This window comes from Aptenodytes patagonicus, chromosome 25 (assembly GCF_965638725.1).
Source record: "Aptenodytes patagonicus chromosome 25, bAptPat1.pri.cur, whole genome shotgun sequence".
Classification (NCBI taxonomy): Eukaryota; Metazoa; Chordata; class Aves; order Sphenisciformes; family Spheniscidae; genus Aptenodytes; species Aptenodytes patagonicus.
The window spans coordinates 5,186,748-5,205,181 of NC_134973.1; the positions used below are offsets into that span (position 1 = coordinate 5,186,748).

At 55.2% G+C, this 18,434-nt stretch overlaps 1 protein-coding gene across 4 annotated transcripts in view; it reads right to left on the bottom strand.

The window, feature by feature from the left end:
* Positions 1-366: 366 nt before the first annotated feature.
* GNG7 (G protein subunit gamma 7) overlaps positions 367-18,434 on the bottom strand; it is an 80,569-nt gene continuing 62,501 nt past the window's right edge. For all 4 annotated transcript variants that reach the window (XM_076359253.1, XM_076359256.1, XM_076359255.1 and 1 more), the window contains 2 exons: positions 8,794-8,912; positions 367-5,250 (listed from right to left, as the gene is read on the bottom strand). In XM_076359253.1, the coding sequence (XP_076215368.1) occupies positions 5,125-5,250; positions 8,794-8,874 (207 nt within the window). In that variant the 5' untranslated portion in view covers positions 8,875-8,912 and the 3' untranslated portion in view covers positions 367-5,124. The remainder of the gene's footprint in view (positions 5,251-8,793; positions 8,913-18,434) is intronic.

The following is an 18,434-nucleotide window of genomic DNA, read 5'->3' on the forward strand; positions in this document are numbered from 1 at the left end:
GGGAGGGAGAGCGAGGGGATCCTGCACAGCCCCTGGGGGCGACGGCCCCATCCCACCCGCTCGGGACGCCCAAGCACCCTTAGGCAAGAGGGCAGGGGGAGGCGGCCGAAACGCCCCAAGGAAGGGGCCGAGAAGGTCTTCGCTGAACCCAGCTCCGGAGAACGTGGCAGGAAGGGTCAGTCATTACCCAGCTCTATCGACTTCCCCTCCCGCAGCCCTGCTCTTCCCAGAAGGGCGAGCGGCCGGGGCGGGGGGAGCTGCCGTGCCCCCCGCACCGAGACCACCTGAGCACCCGCCGCGCCGGGGAACCGTGTGTCGTCCCCCCCCCAGCAGCAGACGCAGGACAGGCTGGGCAGGAGACCTGGCAAAATGAAAAGTGAGCCTTTTTATTGTGTTATCAATTCACTTCTTAACAACAATTCCACAAAATATTAAACACTGTGCAAGAAATTGGTCTATGGCACACCAGAAATAAAAATCAGAGATCCAAAAATGCAGACGTTATGAGGAGCCTACGTTACAGACACCGATTACTTCCTAAGTACAGTCTTTACAAACCTTGATTTGCGTTTGGCAACAAGATCAGAGTTTGGCAAATAATAATAATAATAATAATAATAATAATAATAATAATAGACCAGAGAGAAAAAATTAAGAGCGCGAAGTATCAGACGCGTGGCTTCTGTTCAATGAAGTAAATGCGTTATTTTTACTTTGTTAAATAAAGTTGACTTTTTAAGTACTCGGAGGAGGGGGGACCTGCTCTGCTCCAGGCTGGGGAGGCTCCGGCACCGGCACCGAGCCGCCGGACCCCGCCAGCCTCGCAGCCGCGTCGGCGGTGCCGTGCGGGTGCCCGGGCGTCTCCCGGCTCTGGCTGCGCCGCCGGGACGGTCCCGGAGACAGGGAGGGGAGGACAAGGAAAACGGACCAAAAAATTAAATAGAAGCAACGTTTCCTCTCTCCCTTTTCTTCTGCAGCCTCTCTCCTTTCTATTTTTGGCAACGGCTTCACCACACGCTAAAAAGAAACGCCAGGCAGATTTGGGCATGTGTTTACGTCCAAAAAAAGGCCTTTGTGGAGCCGGGGCTGCTGGCACCGCCTGCCCCACGCCCCATCAGCGGCACAAGGGAGGCCCCGGCTCCCCGCTCCCCCTTCGCGATCTGGAGCACTTAAAAAGTCCTGAAAAGTGACTTTTTTTTTTTTTTTCCTTTTTTTTTTTTTTTTTTTTTGGCAAATGCACTAACAAAGTACAAGCAGCTACTGTAATTTGCACTTATATTTATGCTATACAAAAAACATCTACAGTATGATCACTGATTTACTCAGACAAGGAAAAAATTAAAAAAAAAAAAAAAAAAAAAAGGTCGAGAATTTTTCCACCTAACGCGTCACCCACTGAGAGACACCAGCACCCGCCGGCAGGCCCCTGCCCGCCTGCCCGCCCCGCTCGGCTCCCGGCAGGACCCTGCTGCCGCCGGCCCGCTGGCATCCCCGCGCCGGGAGCCCCCAGCCCCGTCCCCAGGCTCCCAGGGGACCCCCAACAGACGCTCCCTGCCCCCTTCTCCCGGCTCCAGCCGCACGCTGAACCTAGACCTGCCGCCTCGCCCCTCGCCGGCCATCCCACCGCCGGCGCGGCAGCACGACTCGGGCAAGACACCGGGGATGCGCGCGGCCCACGCGGGTGGAAGGACGAGAGGGGAGGCAGACCAACCCCCCATTTGCTGGACCGTGGCGCGCCTGGTTGGCTTTGCCGGCAAAGCGCGCCGCGGCGTTCGCCGGCAGAGCATCCCACAGCGAGCCCACGGGGCTGTGGGGCTGAGCCGCCCCGTCGCGATCCCGGGGGATGGAGAGGGCAGGATGCAGGCAGGGCTGGCACCCGCCCGGGTAGGGGTGTCGGGGTGTGGGGGGGAGCACTCGGGAGCCCCCTCGGGCAGCACGAGCCGATGACGGGGTGGGGGGACACGGCCCCTGCCCGGGTCTTGAGCGGAGAAGCGGCGCGCGGCTCCTGCGGTAACCTCGTCCGCTCGCTCGCTGCCACGCAGAGCGCAGGTTTTTCTGGCTGACCTGCAGCTCGGGCACTTGCCTGGGTCACCGGCTATAGCACCATGCACTGGTCTCTAACATAGAGGAAGAATCAGCAATCTGGAGTAGAAAAATAAGGCTGGAACTGTACTAGATTAAGGACAGAGGAAATTCCCTCGTGGAGAAGAGAAAGCCCTGCTGTGGCAAAACCCAGGCGCACCTCAGGACAGTGCTCGCTTCCCGCTACAGATGCGGCGTTCGAGAGCTTGAAGTTATGTTGGATGAAAGATTTAAAAAAAGAAACCAACCCAAAACCAACAAAAAGGCATTGCCTGTCGCCGTGCCGGGGCTGCCGCCCTCGGCTGACGGACGGTGCTCAGCGCGGTGCCAGGCTGGGGTGCGAGCAGGGCTGGGGACGCGTTCAGCCACGGAGGGAAATAAATCCACTTCCCTCTGCTCCACCTCCCCCAGCGCTCACATCGGGACGGGGTGAAATCCCGGGGGGAGGGTCACCAGCAAACCTGGCACAAGGCTGGTGCTGGGACAGGAGCCCACGACACAACCGGGGGGAGACGGGAGGTTTAAAACGCTCAGACCAGCAAAGGACGCCGGAAAAGCAGCTGCAAGACGTACACAGGAGGTGCTGTGGTTTGCGTTAGTGTTAAAAACGTGGGTTTTTTTCCAACTTCGTTTAAAAAGCCAAGTGATTGCGTACTGAAAAAAAGTGATGGCGAGATACCTGCAACCAAGAAGTGTAAATGGAGCATCTCTGCTAACCACAGCCTCCGCCGGCACTGCCAAGCCGGCTGTGTGGCCCGTCGGCGCTGGAGAGGGGCCGGCCGTGCTGAGCTCGACACCCCACAGCCCATCCCTGCACCGCGGGAGGAAGACCCTCCGAAGCTGCCCTTCCTCCTGGAAGATGCCAACCCGCCTTCCCCGGGTACCAGCCACGCGGCCGCAGGCTCTGCTCCTCTCCCTGCCTTCGAGCCGGCCTCCGGCATCTCCCTGCGCGGCTCCCTCTGCCTTGGGAGCTAGCGACAGCCCCGGGAACACCATCGTCCTCCAAAAAGCGGCCAGCAAAGCCTCCTGGCGCCCTGCCCGGACCAGCGACTCCGACCAGCCTAAGCACACGCAGCATCCAGTATGGGCTGCAAGGTTTCCTCCCTCCAACCGAACCACAACAGAAAGCCTGAGCACGGTTCAGCCGTTTCCCCAAAAGCCGAACCCGAGGGTCTCCTCCGGCCTCCCTCTCCCGGGGGCTGCCGGCGGACGCGGCCACGGGAAGCGCTCCCTGTCCCATGAAGGGGCCGGCCGCGTGGGGCTTCCATCCCAGCGGGAGGTCGTGGCATTTCAAACCAAATCCAAAGCACTGGGGGAATGGGAAAATTCCCAGGACTTCACATCGGCTGCGGTGGTTTGTTTGGTTTGTTTTTTTTTTTCCTTTCTCTTCCCAAAACCGAAACTCGGCACCGCGTGTATTCAGACACCAGCACGGGGTGCCTGTGTTCGGGATAACCGGGAACGGGTACCTGCGTGCTGGTTAGGAAACCGAACCGTGCCTCTGCCTACCGTGGGGAGCGTTCACCGTCCCCCGAGGAGCCGCCGAGCCCCGGGCTCTGCCCTGCGGATGCAGGCCGGGCTCGGTCACTTAAACCCAACGCACGGGACCCGTCCTCTCCCCGGCAGAGCTGGAAGCTGGTGAGCGATGCCGCGGCTCAGACGGCTGCGGGGCGCCCAGCACACCCGGGGCGGCAGCTCCAGCGACGCGGGGAGACGCGGTGGGACGTCCCTGAGCTCTGATCTTTCTCCCAAGCATCCGCCTGCCCCGGCACGGAGCCGCCGGGCTCCGTCACTGCCATCGATCCACAGGGCTCCGTGGCGGGCAGCGGGAGGAAGGCTCGCCTGCTTGTCCCCTCTTCCTCGCGGGGCTGCTCTGCGCCGGGCTACCCCCGGCTCTGCGGCGCGTGCGTTTAACCTCGGTGAACAAAGCGCTCCCTGTTTAAATCACATTTCAAGATTTCCAAGGGATGGGAACCGAACTATTTCTTCTACAGCCTTACCCTCGTCTCCCCGAATTAACTGGGTTTAGCGGAACGAGTTCCACTTGCCACTCTCGGTGAGAAAAAGGGAGATGGGAAATGCTGGTAAATCTGGCAATTTTAGCGTTTTGGACTGCGACTCTCCAAAAGGCCAATTTTAAAAGATTTCTCACGTGATACTGCACAACAGAAAGCCCCTTCCCTCCCCCCGCCCCCGGTACAGTCCCGTTTGGGAAAAACAGTGGTAACAGCACAGAGAAACCCCAGAAGTGATCAGAGGGGCTCGAGCCCGGCCTCTCCCATGCCTCGGGCTTCCTAACGCCGCTCACGGAAACCCTCTCGGCCGATGGATCTGACGCCGGAGAGCGTTTCCCCGCGGTGCCATCCCCTCGTCCGAGCGGAGCCGTGCGGCGCGGGGAGGGAGCCCCCCGGCCTCCGGCCTCCTCCCCCCGGCCTCGGTTTATCCATTTGCAACAGCAATTTTTCGAGCCGCGTTTTGGTTGGTTTGTTTTTTGTTTTGTTTTTTTTTTTCTTTTTTGTACTAGTTTTCTACAAAATAGCTCCCCACCTGGACTCTTCTCCCTTGTTCCCTCTCAAGAGACAGAGCAAATTCTTGCATCGATGCGCTAATTAGAAACTAACTGGATCAGACCCACTCAGAGCTTTGTTCAAAGCTTCTACCGGCGAGGTCCCGATACTCACGTCTTGCATCCCATTGGCAAATGCAATAAACCCCCCCGCTGCCTCCACCACCCTGGTACCAATTTCGAACGTTGCTATTAAAAATACGCCCCCCCACCCCCCACCCCTCAACCCTGGTTGGTTTTTTTTTTCTGTTTTTAAATTTTGACCCCTCTCAGTGTGGCACCCGCCCGCGAGCAGACCCCCTGCCCTAAACCACTTGCAATTTTTTTTTGTTTCGTTTTGTTTTTTGAGATTTAAGTTCTATTTGAATCCAACATTTAGTGTTTACCCCTCGGCGCAGTTGAAGTTTGTAGCTTGGTTTCAGTCGATGGAGAACGGTGCCCTGCCTGAGAGATCGCACGCGCCGGAGCGAGGAAAGCTATAGGATGATACAAGGCTTTTTGTCCTTAAAAGGATTCTCCGAAGCGGGCACTCCAACCAGCAGCGGGTCGTTCCTGGCATGTTGCTCGCAGTAATTCATTAGCTCGGAAGATGCTTTCGAGACCTAAATGTTGCAAGAAAGCAGAAGGTCAGTGAGAATATTCAGGTGAAGGTGCAGAGCTCAGCCCACGCAGCACCACCGACCGCTTCCCAGGCTCCGAGGGGGGGGGAGAGAACCGGCGTTCAGCTTTTCGTAACAGAAACTTTACGGAGATGGTGACAAACGAAAAGGGGAAACGGACGCGGAAAGAGAGTTTGTAAGGTCTGACATAAATAAAGCGATGGGTACGGGAAAAATACTCCCAGCCGGGAGCAAGAGATTTAAAAGAAGACATTATTGTCCTCATTGTTAAGGGCTTTGGGATAAAAAAGAGGAAAAAAAGCCTGCTTGAGAGTGGCTTGAGATGTGAAAAACGGAGGTTTTGAAACCATCAGAAACTATTACTTAAGGCTCTCCTTATTTTAGTTCAAAGGCGTCTTCTGGGAACAGAGAGCCCAGAGCAGCCTGGCAGAGGGGGGACCGCGGTGGTGGGCGAGCAACGTGGCTGCACCGCGAGGAGGGCGGGAGGCACGGGGAGAGTCTGGGCAGGGAGGTGCCAGCAGCTTTGGAGACCAGCGGCAACCCCTTTTTTTTTTTAATTAACTTAATAGCTGGTTGAACATAAGGCAAACACAAAACATAGACGCAACCACACCACATCTGGAAGGCCCAGATGTGACCTGTTGTAGTCGCAGAGCCTTACGGCAGCGGTTCCCTTCTCGGGAACTTTGTGGCTGCTCGGCACCAGGGCGGCTCATCCCTCTCAGCCGAGCTGAGCCGTGATTTAGGGGGGTGAAAAGCACCTACACGCCACCTCCCCGCTCCCCCCGGCTCCGGCTCTGCCGCTCTCATGGCGGCACTGCCGGGGGTCAGCCTCGCAGAGGATGCTGCGGCACACGGCCAGTGCGGCGGCCACTGCCGCCGCCGCCGCCGCCTGCAGAGCGATGCAACCTGCCCGGTAGGAACGCGCAGTTGCCCGCCGTCGTTATTAAACCTTTCAGCAGCAACCGAGAGTGCACGGCGAGGAGGAGAAACAGCGCTTGAGACAAAAACCCAGTTCTCTGCAGCTTTGGGCAAACCACTTAATCTGTGCTTCCACCCCACAGGGTGGGCTTCCTCCTCCTCCTCCTGGTGTCTCCTGGAAAGGCAGGTCCAGAGACTGCACCAGACAACATGCTTTTGTGGGAGTCTCTAGGTATTATTGCAATATTAAGTATTAAAGTCCTAACCAGTAATGAACACTTCTAATGAACACCGACTGCTGCTGGCCTGCACTTAAACCAACTTATCACACACATTGGGATCCAACAGCAAAACTGCTCTGCAGAGACAAGGTCAAGGCTCGGCTTTAAACCTATTACTCACATAAAACAGTAATTACTCCTAATCTCAGAGCAAAGCAAGGGGAAAGAGATTAGCTTGCCGGGAGTGCGGCTGAACCTGTTACGAGAGCAAGTGGTCTGGAAACCTCCGCACTCCTCTTAAAGCTTCAGCTGTGTAAATGCAGGGAAGGATGAGCCAGACGCAGTCGCTAGAAAGGGCCTGGCCCTTCTCCAGCAGAGGTACCGGCTGCTTGGGCTGGGGAGGAGAAAAATCACAGCGCGGTGGCAGGGCTCTGCTTCGACCGCAGCGTCGGGTGTTCCGTCAGACCTCGCAGGGAGGAATCGGAGGGCACTCCTCACGCTGCCGCTCTCGCTGCTGGCACAGCTTCGCCAACAGCTCGCAGGGCAGCCCGTTCCCCTCATCACAGAAGTGTATTAGCTCATTTATCCGCAGGCAAACGCGCGTCTCGCCGGCCTCAGCCGCGAGGTAGGGAGAGCAGGAGCTGGAGGAGCGAGCGCTCGTTTGACACTGTACAGAGCTGGCTGGCTTGGCACGCTCGCCCGAGAGCTGGGTTTGTGGATCACGGCTTTACTGAAAGCTCGCCCAGACAGCACATCTCCTCCACTCAGCCTAAATAGCAGCGTGTTGTGGTCCCACCACTGTTGTTCTTTCCCAACAAAGCATTTAAGATAGTCACAGCTACAAAGGTCGGTAAGTATGCACACACCCTCCGTCCTCCTCGGCGTGCACCGTTTGGGATCCTGGAGCTGAGACACGGTAATTCTTAGGAGAGTCAGCGACGGCTGTGCTGGGGGAAGACCTGTAATTTATTTTGTCTTCCCTAAAATGGCCTCGCTGATGGGTGCATCACTGGAGTCTGGAAAGTGGCGGCCCTAAAAACAGCTACAAAACCTCATGGCTTTAAAAAAAAAAAGATATTCAAAGCAGCAGCAGCTCCTGCACATCAAAACCAGAGATGACGGAGGACCTGCTGCTGCAGAAGTCCTAAATTAAAAATTTAATTTAGTTTGGAAACTAAACTAAAAACTATCAGGTGGATTTAACAGCTATGCATTTTACAGTATTTCAGTTTCACTGTGCCTTTCCATCACCACGCATGCGGCTTTCCTTTGCGTGACTTACTGACAAGTGGTTTTCCATGAACGGAGCTCGTCTCTCCCCTCCTTCCTCCCCTCCCGGGGAGTTTCTCGGAGGGACGGGCGGCGGAGCAGCCCGACCCAGCCTGCCGACCAAGGCAGACAAAGCTCAGATGCAGGCAGCAGGGCTGCAGAGCCGGGTGACGACTGCGGTTCCTCCATGGCTTAAGAGGTGTAAATTCAGAGAGTGCCCCGGGGTGTCTTGCTCACAGAGCTGGGACTTGCTGCCCACACACTAATATTTGTCTCCAGCAAAGGCTGCTCTCCAGAGCTCACGTGGCCGAATGAGCCTGGGTACCGCAATCACCGAGCCGGTTCCCAGAATAGAGTGAAAGCTCCTGGAGGACCCGGTCTCCGACTCTCAGGGGACGCTGTGGCTGTGAGCGCGTTACCTGCCTCCAACCCCCCAGTGCCAAAGGGAGCTTTATTTCTGGGGCTCCTTTGCTGCCCCAGCAGATTGCTGGTGAGCCAGCACACAGCTGAAAATAGACTCCGGTTTGCTATCCTGGAGAACTGCAGCACAAAATTAACCTTCCCTAGTTCTACCATAAACATGCCACCATAAACGTGCCTCAAACCAGAGTGAAGGCGTGCCACCATCCTTTTTCATCTGCAAGAATGCAGCAGCTGAGAAATAACTGTGCAGGCAGCGACTTTCTGAGAGAAACTGCGTATGGACAGTGAAGCCATCCTGAGAAAAAATGGGGCAACAAGACTGGAACGCGTGTGAGCATGCCTGGCAGAGCTTTGCTGGGTCCGGCCCCTGCAGCTTCAGTGCCTTCACAGGTTGCATGTGCCCAGCTGAGCTCCAGGAACTTAACTCCAGTGGCTGGTCTGCCCTCGAATCGCGCGGTCACCTCTAACACCTGGGAGAAGCTGCCCAGGCTGCGACCTTGCCTCCCGGTATGAGCAGCGCCCGTAGGAAGGGGTCTCGTCTAGAAATGCTGCAATATCTGAGCCGGAGACATCGCAGCAGCATGCACGTGCTCGGGGAAAACCCAAGGCGCTTGCCCAGGGACCCTTCTCGCCCCGTCCCTGCCCACCCCAGATGCGGCACGTGTCGCGCTGCTCCAGCTCCTGCGCTCACCTTGATCCTCTCGATGCCGGCTTCAATGCGGAGCTGCTCCACCAGCTTCCGGGCCTGCGCTATGTTGTTAGTTGTTGACATTGTCTGCCATCGGCTCCAGGCCCCAGCACGCGAGAATACTGCAAAACAAGGAAGGGGGAGAGGGGGGTTGGCATCGTGCACAAAGCCGCCACGCCACTGTGCACCGTCTCGAAAAGGGTTGTGCACCGCGTCCTCCCCGACAGCCACGTGCAAAGGGCTTCCGCGAGCTCTAAACCGATGACACCAACTTAACGTTTCCTGATTTTGCTTCAAGTTCTCCTTTCCTTTAAGCAGCACTCTTGGTGCTCTTCAGGCTTTTTTTTTTGATTAAAAAAACCAAACAGAAACTTGCCGACGAGAGGGGAAAAATAAAACTTTTTCTGCAGAAAGTCCTGCCAGATGCATTCAACTGACCGACTGGAAAAGCGAACAGAAATTTTCCAGCCCACGTAACCTGCCATGCACCTCTCGCAGCAAGCCAGGCAGGGGGAAGGTGGACGGGGACGCCGCTCAACTGTGACCACACACAGCTCCTGGATGTTCACGCTCACTTTTTATCTACTCGTTGCACCGCTGCCTTCGTCCTGCCCCGACTCCTCCGTCAGGATTTCCTCTGCACAATGAGGCTCCGAGCAGTAACTAGAAACGCTCGATACTGTGCAAACTCAGCCTACGCTATTTATCCATCATTCTGCAAATTGATGTCCCTGAAAAAATTAGAGTAAGAAAGTAAGAGCGACAGACGGTCCCAGGCTGGGTGGTAGGTGGCAAGTCAGGGCTCAGGCAAGGGGCAGAGGTTTCTCAGATGCCAAAGCACTGGATGGAAGCAGGGGACAGGCAGCGAGGCACGGGCACCGACACGGGGGGATATGAAAGCATGAGAGGCACCAATGGCTCATGTCTCAAATGAACCTTCCACAAAAATGGTGCAAAATAAGGGCCCAGCTGAACATGGAAACAAGGAGAGCACCGCAGGGTGAGCCGGAGCCAGAGCGGAGCAGGAACGGAGCTTTGCCGAAGCACAACTCCGTTCTGTGCACCAAGTGTCTGGTCTCTGGGGGTCTCGCGGACCCCATCCAGCTGCCAAACTCTGCACCCATCCCCGGCTGTGCTGATCGTGGGGCTTTAATATACCTGTCACCCGGCCGGGTGCAACCTGCACGTCGGGCCGTGTCCCTGCGACTGCCACGCTGCAGCCGGGCGCCCCGGCAGGGAGAACGCAGGCGGTTAAACAACCTTCCTCGAAATTTAAAAGCAACTGAAGAAGTTTGTCTACGAGACCAACACAATCCGTCACTGTCACTCAGGCCAGAGCTGTGGGGCAGCAGCCAGGGCTGCAGCACGCCGGAGGGCAGCTCCGGCCACGCCATCCCAGCCAGACTCCCTTGGCCAGACACGGTTCTCAGGTCATTTCTTTATGATCATCTCCGTGGGGCTGCTGCAGAGGTGTCAGGAAAAGTCACTTCCTTGCCCTGCCCGGCAGTGACTCAGCCCCTGACCATTCAATGATGGTGGGGAATAGGGGAAGAGGGCTGCAGCGAGTACCACCTCCCACCTCCCGCTGCCTGACAAACCATTAGACGATGCTGGGAGGAGGAAAGAGCCAAAGCAAACACAAGGTCAGATACCAGCGGCGCTCCCAGCGCCCCAGCCAGCCACCCACTGCAGCCCTTCTGTGCTAGCTTTAATTAGAGACTCCTTCAGTCTTCTCCTCAGGACCGGCAGCTTCAAAGCAGATGCTGAACTGCTGCCTATACTGGGGGGAAGAGAGGGGGGAGTGTCTGCCCCATCTAAAATCCTAGCAGACTCGAGCTGTCTCGCCTACGTTTAGACATTAAGGGAGTTTATTCCAGACCACAACGGCACTCTCGGGGATTATTTTGCTTGGCAGCAGCATGCAACGTGCGCTGAACTTCTCTCCCTGAATGGCACTCAGCTTCGTTTGCAACACCGAATGCTGTGGGAGAAAACAAACGGTGCTTCAGCCAGCGTTACCACCTCTGTCATGAGACAATTCCCTGAATTAGCAGGGTTATTTAGAAATCTCCGCCTCTCGAGTCCTGGAAGACGTTAGTCAGGACCAGGACAACATGGGAAGCCACGCTGTTGAAATAAAGTCTGGTACTGTGGAAGCTGGGAGAAGGAAGCAGGCTGGTCCTCGGGGAAGGATCCTCCTCTGCCCCGATTTCCTAAGCCACAATGCTGCAAGAGAGAGACTCGGCTGGTTTGCAGTAAAGCAGGATGTCCTCGTGCTAGCAGTGCCAGTGTCACACCTGAGCTCAGACTCGGGCCTCAGCGAGACGGCACCGTGTCTTTAACCAAAGGGTCCAGAGTCCTACAACGAGCTCGACCAGCACCCGAAGTCCCACATCAGGATGCCAAACCACACGCAGTGAGCTACCTCGCCTGGCACGGCGGATGGGTGCTTGTCCCAGCCTTCCTGACACGGCACAGGGGACGCTCCGCTCTGGTCTCTTTTCCATGAAAAAGCAGCACCTCCAGCTGGGAACACTTCATCTTGGGAGACAGCTTGTTCTTTCAGCATCAAGTGCTATATAGACCCCAGCCCTCCGAGTTCTTTGGGATTTCAGAACAGCAGCTTGTGTTCAGCCCTGCTGTGGTTCCCTACGCAGGCTGAGCAAGAGCTGGACATCAGCTGCACTACTGCTACTGTCAATTTTTATGTCATTAATCCCTGGAAAAAACAGGAAAGTTTTGCCTGTTAGGCAGCTAGCGCACGCGCAGCTACTTGTGGCCATCTTCTGACCACCTGCATTTCCAAAGAAATCCCTGCTAACGGCACGTGCTATGGTGAGAGCAGTTATCTTGAAGCACTCCAAAATAGTGCAGGCAGCATTAGGACCAGGGAAGAGCTCTAAGTCAAGCTCCTTCTAAATCTGTACTGTGAACTTGAAAGACCTTCCCACTGCAAATAGTTCACTCCTCACTGACAAAACAATCCTTCACCTGGATAAAGAGTTAGCAGGCAGCTGGAGGAAAAAGAAATACAAGCAATCAGATGTAATTTATGTTTGCAGCAGCACAAGATCACCTGCTTGTACTTTCCCAGCTTCCTGTTTATGGAACAAGGCTGATGAATCAGTCGAGGACGAGTTACTTAAGGGAACTTCTGCTTCTGCCGCAGCGCTGGGAGACGCGCAGCCCGTGTCCCCGTCCCTGCAGCATCCCGTGGCTCGTGCTGCACGGGGGACACCAGCCTGGCTGAAGGAGGGATGCGTTTTACTAAGTACAGCATGGAGAGAGTCCTGCTGCGTGGCAGGAATTATTGAACTACTGTCTTAAAAGTCCTTGGCAAGGGGGAGAAGTTTTACTCCCCACTCTCCCTGTAGCCCAGTTTCATGGAGTCTTTGCAAAGCGAAAGCAACACCTGTAAATCAGAAATGATGCTTTACTGGGGTCGTTACAGCATCAAAGCAGGCAAGCTACCTGCCTTCCCCTGCCCGTGTGCTGATGACCGCTCTCCAGCTCACCACCATCATCTGCCATCCAGCGAGACCCTGCTTTGCCTACGGCAGCGATGCACTTTGCCTCTCCCAAGCGTAAAGAGCAGCATCGATCGCCCCTGAGCACAGGGCTAACGGTTTTATAGCAACAAAATCTGCAGCGGCAGCTCCTACTTCCTCCTCAGCCGCCGTCACCCAGCGGCGCTGGCGCAGGGCTCCCTCGGGGGAACCGGGAACCGAGCGAGTGGTTCCCTGCATGCCGTGCTGACGGCGCAGTTCCTCTCACAGCAAGAACAAATTTCAGCAGCTGAGCTCTCAGAAAGGTCAAGGGGCGTTTCGCTGGATGCAAAATCCTCCTCCAGCTGCAGCCCACAGCGGCTGCTCATCCCGTGCATCCCTAAGGCTCCTCGGCGGCTCCCGGTCCAGACCTGCCAAGCCGGGTCGGGTCGGCTGCTGGCACAGTTTGGGTCAGCACCGGCGCCGCAGCCGCGTGGTCTCAGGCTCCGCAGAGCCGCAGCGGGACCTGCGTTGCTTTCAAGTCTGGCATGGGTCAGGTAACCCGGCCACAACCGCCGGCCACGCTCCAGGACTGCGCTGCCCAGTGGGAATTTAAAACCAGTTTCTGTTACCTTGGTGAATAATTAACTAAGCGCGTCATTAACAACTGGAGACCATCAATACAAAAGATCCAGTGGGTTGCTGCATGGCACACAAAGGGCGTCCTCGGGATTTTTTAAAAGCCAAAACAAACTTTAAAGATGTCATTCAGCAGGCTTATAGGGGCATGTAAATAACTCGTGAGGTAAAGGTATTTGGAAAAAAGTCATACAGAAGCACGCAGAGTAAAGTATGTGTGATGCAAATCAGGATGACATGCAGGACACAGCTATGTCACCCCTTTTTCCAATCTTTATGTTTTAAAGAAATCAGCATTTGGAAAAGGACGGAGCGGCGACGTCTGCAGCTGGGCCCGAGGAGGAAGCACAGGACAGTCAGGACACCCAGGTCTCGTGCACATCCTCTTGCCTCCGCTCTGTCATCTGACCGCGGAGAAATAATCCATTCAGCCAGGCTTCCTTCCTGCAAGGCGGGCAAAGCCTTCGGTGTTTGGCCACGGCCAACCTCCTCCCGCCCCTGCCCGCAGAGAGCGGCTGGCGCCTGGCCAGGGCAGACTTCTCCTTTCCCCGATATCTACTCATGACTCTGCAGAACCACAATGTCACTCGCGTTTCGCTGAGTCACGAAAGGACATCATTCAGCAGGAAATAAATCTTCCCGCGTCTTTGCCAGAGCACCTTCTGCCCTCCCGGCTAATCCATCTTCCAGCTCTCCCCGGCAGCGTTCCTGGGAAGGGCAGCGCTGCCCAGAGAGGACAACCCAATTTTCGGAAATGACTCCTATTGCGTTAACGCAACGTTAACTTGGCGTGCATTTTTCACGCTGTCGTGTAAGCAATTCCAGGAGGGCTGAAGTCATCAGACGGTCTTGCAACCCTCTGGGCTGCCGTCCCTGTTCCTCCAGCGGCGGAGTGATCTGGCAGGCGGCTGCAGATCCCAGACTGCGGAGGTATTAACAGGACTCGGACTGCAGCAAGATTTCACACCTATGTGGTTGTAGGATGGCGTATGAAAAACACTGCTGCAGTAAGTTAAACACTGAAAATGAATAAAAATTAAGAGAAAACAAGAGCATGGGCGATGACATATCATCCAGTGGTGTTTCAAGGTCAACACCAACAAAAGCAGCAGTGAGGGAGGGTTATGAAACCTTGCAGCAAGTAAACAGGGAGCCAGGAGTGCGGGCAAGGGGCAGAGAAGACTCAAGAATGAAGCAAACAAGTCCCGAGTTATGATTTGGCTGCAGCGCAAACATCCCGTGAGCACTTCTGCCTATTTTAGGAAAAGCACTGGAAGACAGAGTCCCAACAGTTAGGTTAGGATAAATTCTGGAACGATCAGGATTTGTTGTTTTAAACTGGTTTGCATATCATGAACCAAAAGCAGGTCAGGATGCTCATAACTGTGTCCTGCATCAGCTCAGTCTTTGACTCAAGAACAACCACAAATGCCCTCTTCTAGATCAGGTTTCATCATTAAACAAAAGAATTTAAAGGATCACAATAAGTGTTACAAAGGCAGATTTCTTGTGTTCGCATTCTTCATATACCTTCAGCAAAAAAGGTTTTTCAGTGTTTACAAAGCAGGGTGCTTCAGGCAGCGTATTGCTACCGGTACTCCAATGTTTCCATTGAGGCAAGCGTGAAAAGGGCATTTACACGGGACTGTTTTGCACTTTCAGTACCGAGTATCTGTTCTGCACGGCCCTCTGACATCAAAGCAAGTCTGACTTATGACTACGGAGTAGGCACCTCTGCTTGTCACAGAGCTTTTCTTTCTCATTAAGCTAATTCTTCATGTACCAGGTAGATTGCAAAGGTAATGATTTGGGCTACTTTAGTGGGAAAAAAACAACCAAAAACAGCGCAGCTCTTGAGTCAGAAGCATGCAGCAACAGCGGTGACAGCAGCGCTGGCTCTGACGAGCCGTGACTCAGCACAAGCTCCGTGTCAAAGGAGACGCCTCCTCCATCGAGCATCTTGGTCTGGCTCCGAGCAGGGCTTTGCCCGCTCAGCCCTTTCATCCATTTCCCAACCCTGCCCCGGCAAGCGCTTCCTGGCTCCGCTCAGAGGTGAGGGATCACGGAGTGCCGCGGCACGGAGCAAGGTCGCTGCGGGACGGGGCTCGGCATCCCGCACCTTGCTCTGTCCCACGAGATGCATGGAGGGACCCTTTGTCTCACCCTGCCCTCGGCGCCGCACCGAAACGTTACAACAGGATCCAGGTCACGAGGATGAAACTGCCACCCTTGGCATCGTGGCGTACCGAGAAACCGGGCTTGCCTTAGCACGCCTCTGATCTGCACCCTGCGAGATGTACGGCGCTGTGCTGCAAGACTGACACCCAAAATTGTTAATCATTGACTGGGCACAAAACCCTTTTCTCTTTTATGCAATTGGTGCCACCTGCACGCTCCCACCCGCAGCCTCTCCAGCCGAACAGCAGCATTACGCTAGGAAAGAAATATGCACTGATCCCTCCAGTTTCTGAATTCTTCCCATACTTCTCATAGCTGGAAGCAGCCACTCCTAGCAGGCTAAATAAACAAGCGAACATCTGAGTAACTGCCGGAGTTATGCTTCTTTTGTCCCATCCCCGTCCCCGTCCCCCCCCCCGATAAAAAACCCCCCATGAGATTGGTGCTTGTGGATGTCCCTGTGCTCGAGCTGCTGGCTGGAAAGCACTGGGAGAGCACGCCTCCAGCAGCCTGCGTGGCTCACACCCTGCAGCCAGGCTGGCTGGAGCATCATCTTCCAGCCGTCCTCCCATCACGGGGCTGGCGGGACGAGGTACCAGGGTACACTGCGCCGATGAAGGGATGTGGGGAGATGGTCGGGGTAGGAGGACGCGCTCCTGGATCTCAGCCTTAACCAAACTGTGCTTTTAAAGAGCAGCCCAACCGCCAGCAGCGTTTCACTGCAGCACAGCACGCGTGCATTTGCTGGAGGGTGAAACATCCCGCACCACTGAGATGGCACCAACTCTGGAGCCACAGAGGTGCATAAAACCATCTCCCACGCGATCACGGGCAACGCTGGATCAGCAACCTTGCCTGGCAGCCCGAGGGCATCCAACCCTGGCTGGAGAGGCGAGCCCCCCCCAGCACGCAGCCTGCCGTGCTCGGAGACTGAGCGGCCAAGGGCCCACGTTATCGAGCAGCTCCCTCCCAGGCGAAAGCCTGCGGCCCCTCTGCCGAGGCCCTGGACCGGGGCCAGGCGCCCGCCGGCAGCCCCGGCATGGGAGCAGAGCAACATGCACCTCGCCGGAGTGATCCCGCGCCGAGCCGGGCTGGTGCCAGGAAAGCGGGGGGACGAAGGGGGAGCCTGAGACTGGTAACGCAGTGTAAACCCGCTCGGTGGTTACTGCTTTTAAAGATGACCTCATGCTTTTTTGGAACAGAAAAAGGCTGTTAGGGCAATGGCATTTACTCCTTGTCTGGGCAGAACAAAGCAGGCTCCATTTTTCTTTTACACTTCCTGCATCAGTAGCTTAACAGCTGAATAAGCTATTGAATTTTTTCCTGAGTGCAGCAATTTTTTCTTTTTTTTTTTTCCTCCTTTTAGACCTCCAGATTTCTATGGCGTGGGACAATACTCGGGGAGAGCGCAGCGAGGAGCTCGGCCGAGGAGCCATCCCAGGATGGAGAAACGCTCCTTAAAGAGGCAGTGGTGGGAAGCACTGGGCTTCGCTCTGCCTCTTGCTCAGGGCGAGGGTTTATCCACATTTCAGTGTTGAAATGATCCAGCTTATTTTCCACACCTTATTCTGCATCACCTGCAGCTTGACCGGCATGAGGAGCACGGGAGAGGGGCAGGGACGCCAAAGCATTTCACTTCAGCAGTAAACAAGTTAACTGAAGTGCCCATAAGCTCCTTTAGATTTGTAAAAGGTCCCCTCATGCTGTCCCTCCCCAGATAAATTACAGCCTCCTTACAACAGGTTGTAACTAGGCCACGTATTTTAAGGTACTTAATGTCCCTCCTGCAGCCAGCAGCAGCTCCAGCCCGGCAGTGACAGACCCTTCGGAGCTGCTGTCACCGGGGCCGAGCCTTGCGCTCCAGCCCACTTTTAATATATTAGAAGCTGAAAATCTCATCATTACTAGACCAAGAGAAGTCTTATCCTCAATTTCAGGTCCACACTGACAACAATTTGTTTTTCGGGGTTTATTTTTCCCCCCCAGCTCCAGTATCTAGGTATGTCTGTTTCCAGATGGAAACAACCCAAGCCAACATGTCTGAGCTTTGGGGTTTTTTTGACACGCAGAAGTAAATTTGCTTTTTGCACAACCTGGGTGGGAAGGAAACATGTTCGCTTTTCTATTTGCGTTGCGGCACAGAAACCCCTGAGCTCCGAGCGGAGTCACCGGGGTTTCCTCAAGGGAAGGGAGCACTCCTATGGCAAGGTACGTCTCCAGCAAAAATGGGGCTTGCAGCATGAAGCCACGCAGAGCAGCGCGGTGGTGGGCTCAGCAGCCACCCAGCCGAGGTGCACGGTGACACGGAGTATGGCCCTGGTGCCCTGACGAGTTTCTGCCCAAATTTCGGAGGAGGCTTTATAAGCAGCACGGCCATTTGAAGAGAAGGATGGCACGGCTGCTCGCCACTCTTCCTGGATATCCGTGTCACACGTTAGCAGCAACCTGCGTGTAGTACAGATGTAGGAGACGGGGCACGTCTCTCTGATGCAGTTCTGTCTTTACCAGAAGATTCATTAATTGCTGAAGTATTTTGTCTCTTGAACTGCTCTAATTTCAAACCGGCCAAGGATTTTGGAAGGAGAGAGCATCCCTAGAGACGTGTAGCTCCATTTCCTTCCCATTAAAGGAAACGATTACCTGGCTGAGAGAGCGTGAAATCCTGCAGGACACACCTGCCAGCTAAGCTGCAGAACATTCAAGAGACCTTGTTTCCAGGGTAGCCTGAAACCCCCACTCAAGTTAACTCACACTATCGTTATTAGGTCTGGCTTTAAACTCCCCCTTCTCTCCAATTTATCTGCAGCAGCTTTGGTGCCAGCTGGGTGGAGACCTCTGGCAGGACTGCCACAGCAATTACACACAATCACCACCCCGGTGCTGCAGATCATGTACCCTGAGTCACTGCAGCACATTCCAACCTTATTTTTAGACCACACATTTAAAAAAAAAAAAAGAAAAGAAAAGAAAAGAAAAAAAGAGCAGAGTGCAAAGGTATTTACATCGGTTGTTACCTGGAGCCATCACCCAGAGGCTGCAACACAACCAGCAAGGCACTGGGTTTGAAATGCAAAGCCAGATGCGCTTTCAGGTTTCTCCTTGGCTTGCATGTGTGGGAGCTGCAGACGCAGTCGTGGTGCATGGGAGAACCAGCTGCAACAGCGACCGCGCCGGCCTGCCTGCAGGAGGCCGAGCAGCAGGTTCCCTGGAGGGATCTGGCTACCCTCTTGAAGGTCTGGAGCCACCACTGGGCTCGTGTATTAGTCCACGGTACAATACAGATGGCCAGATACATAATAAACGCTCCACCATATAATTTAAACCAGGAACCAAAGCTGGGCT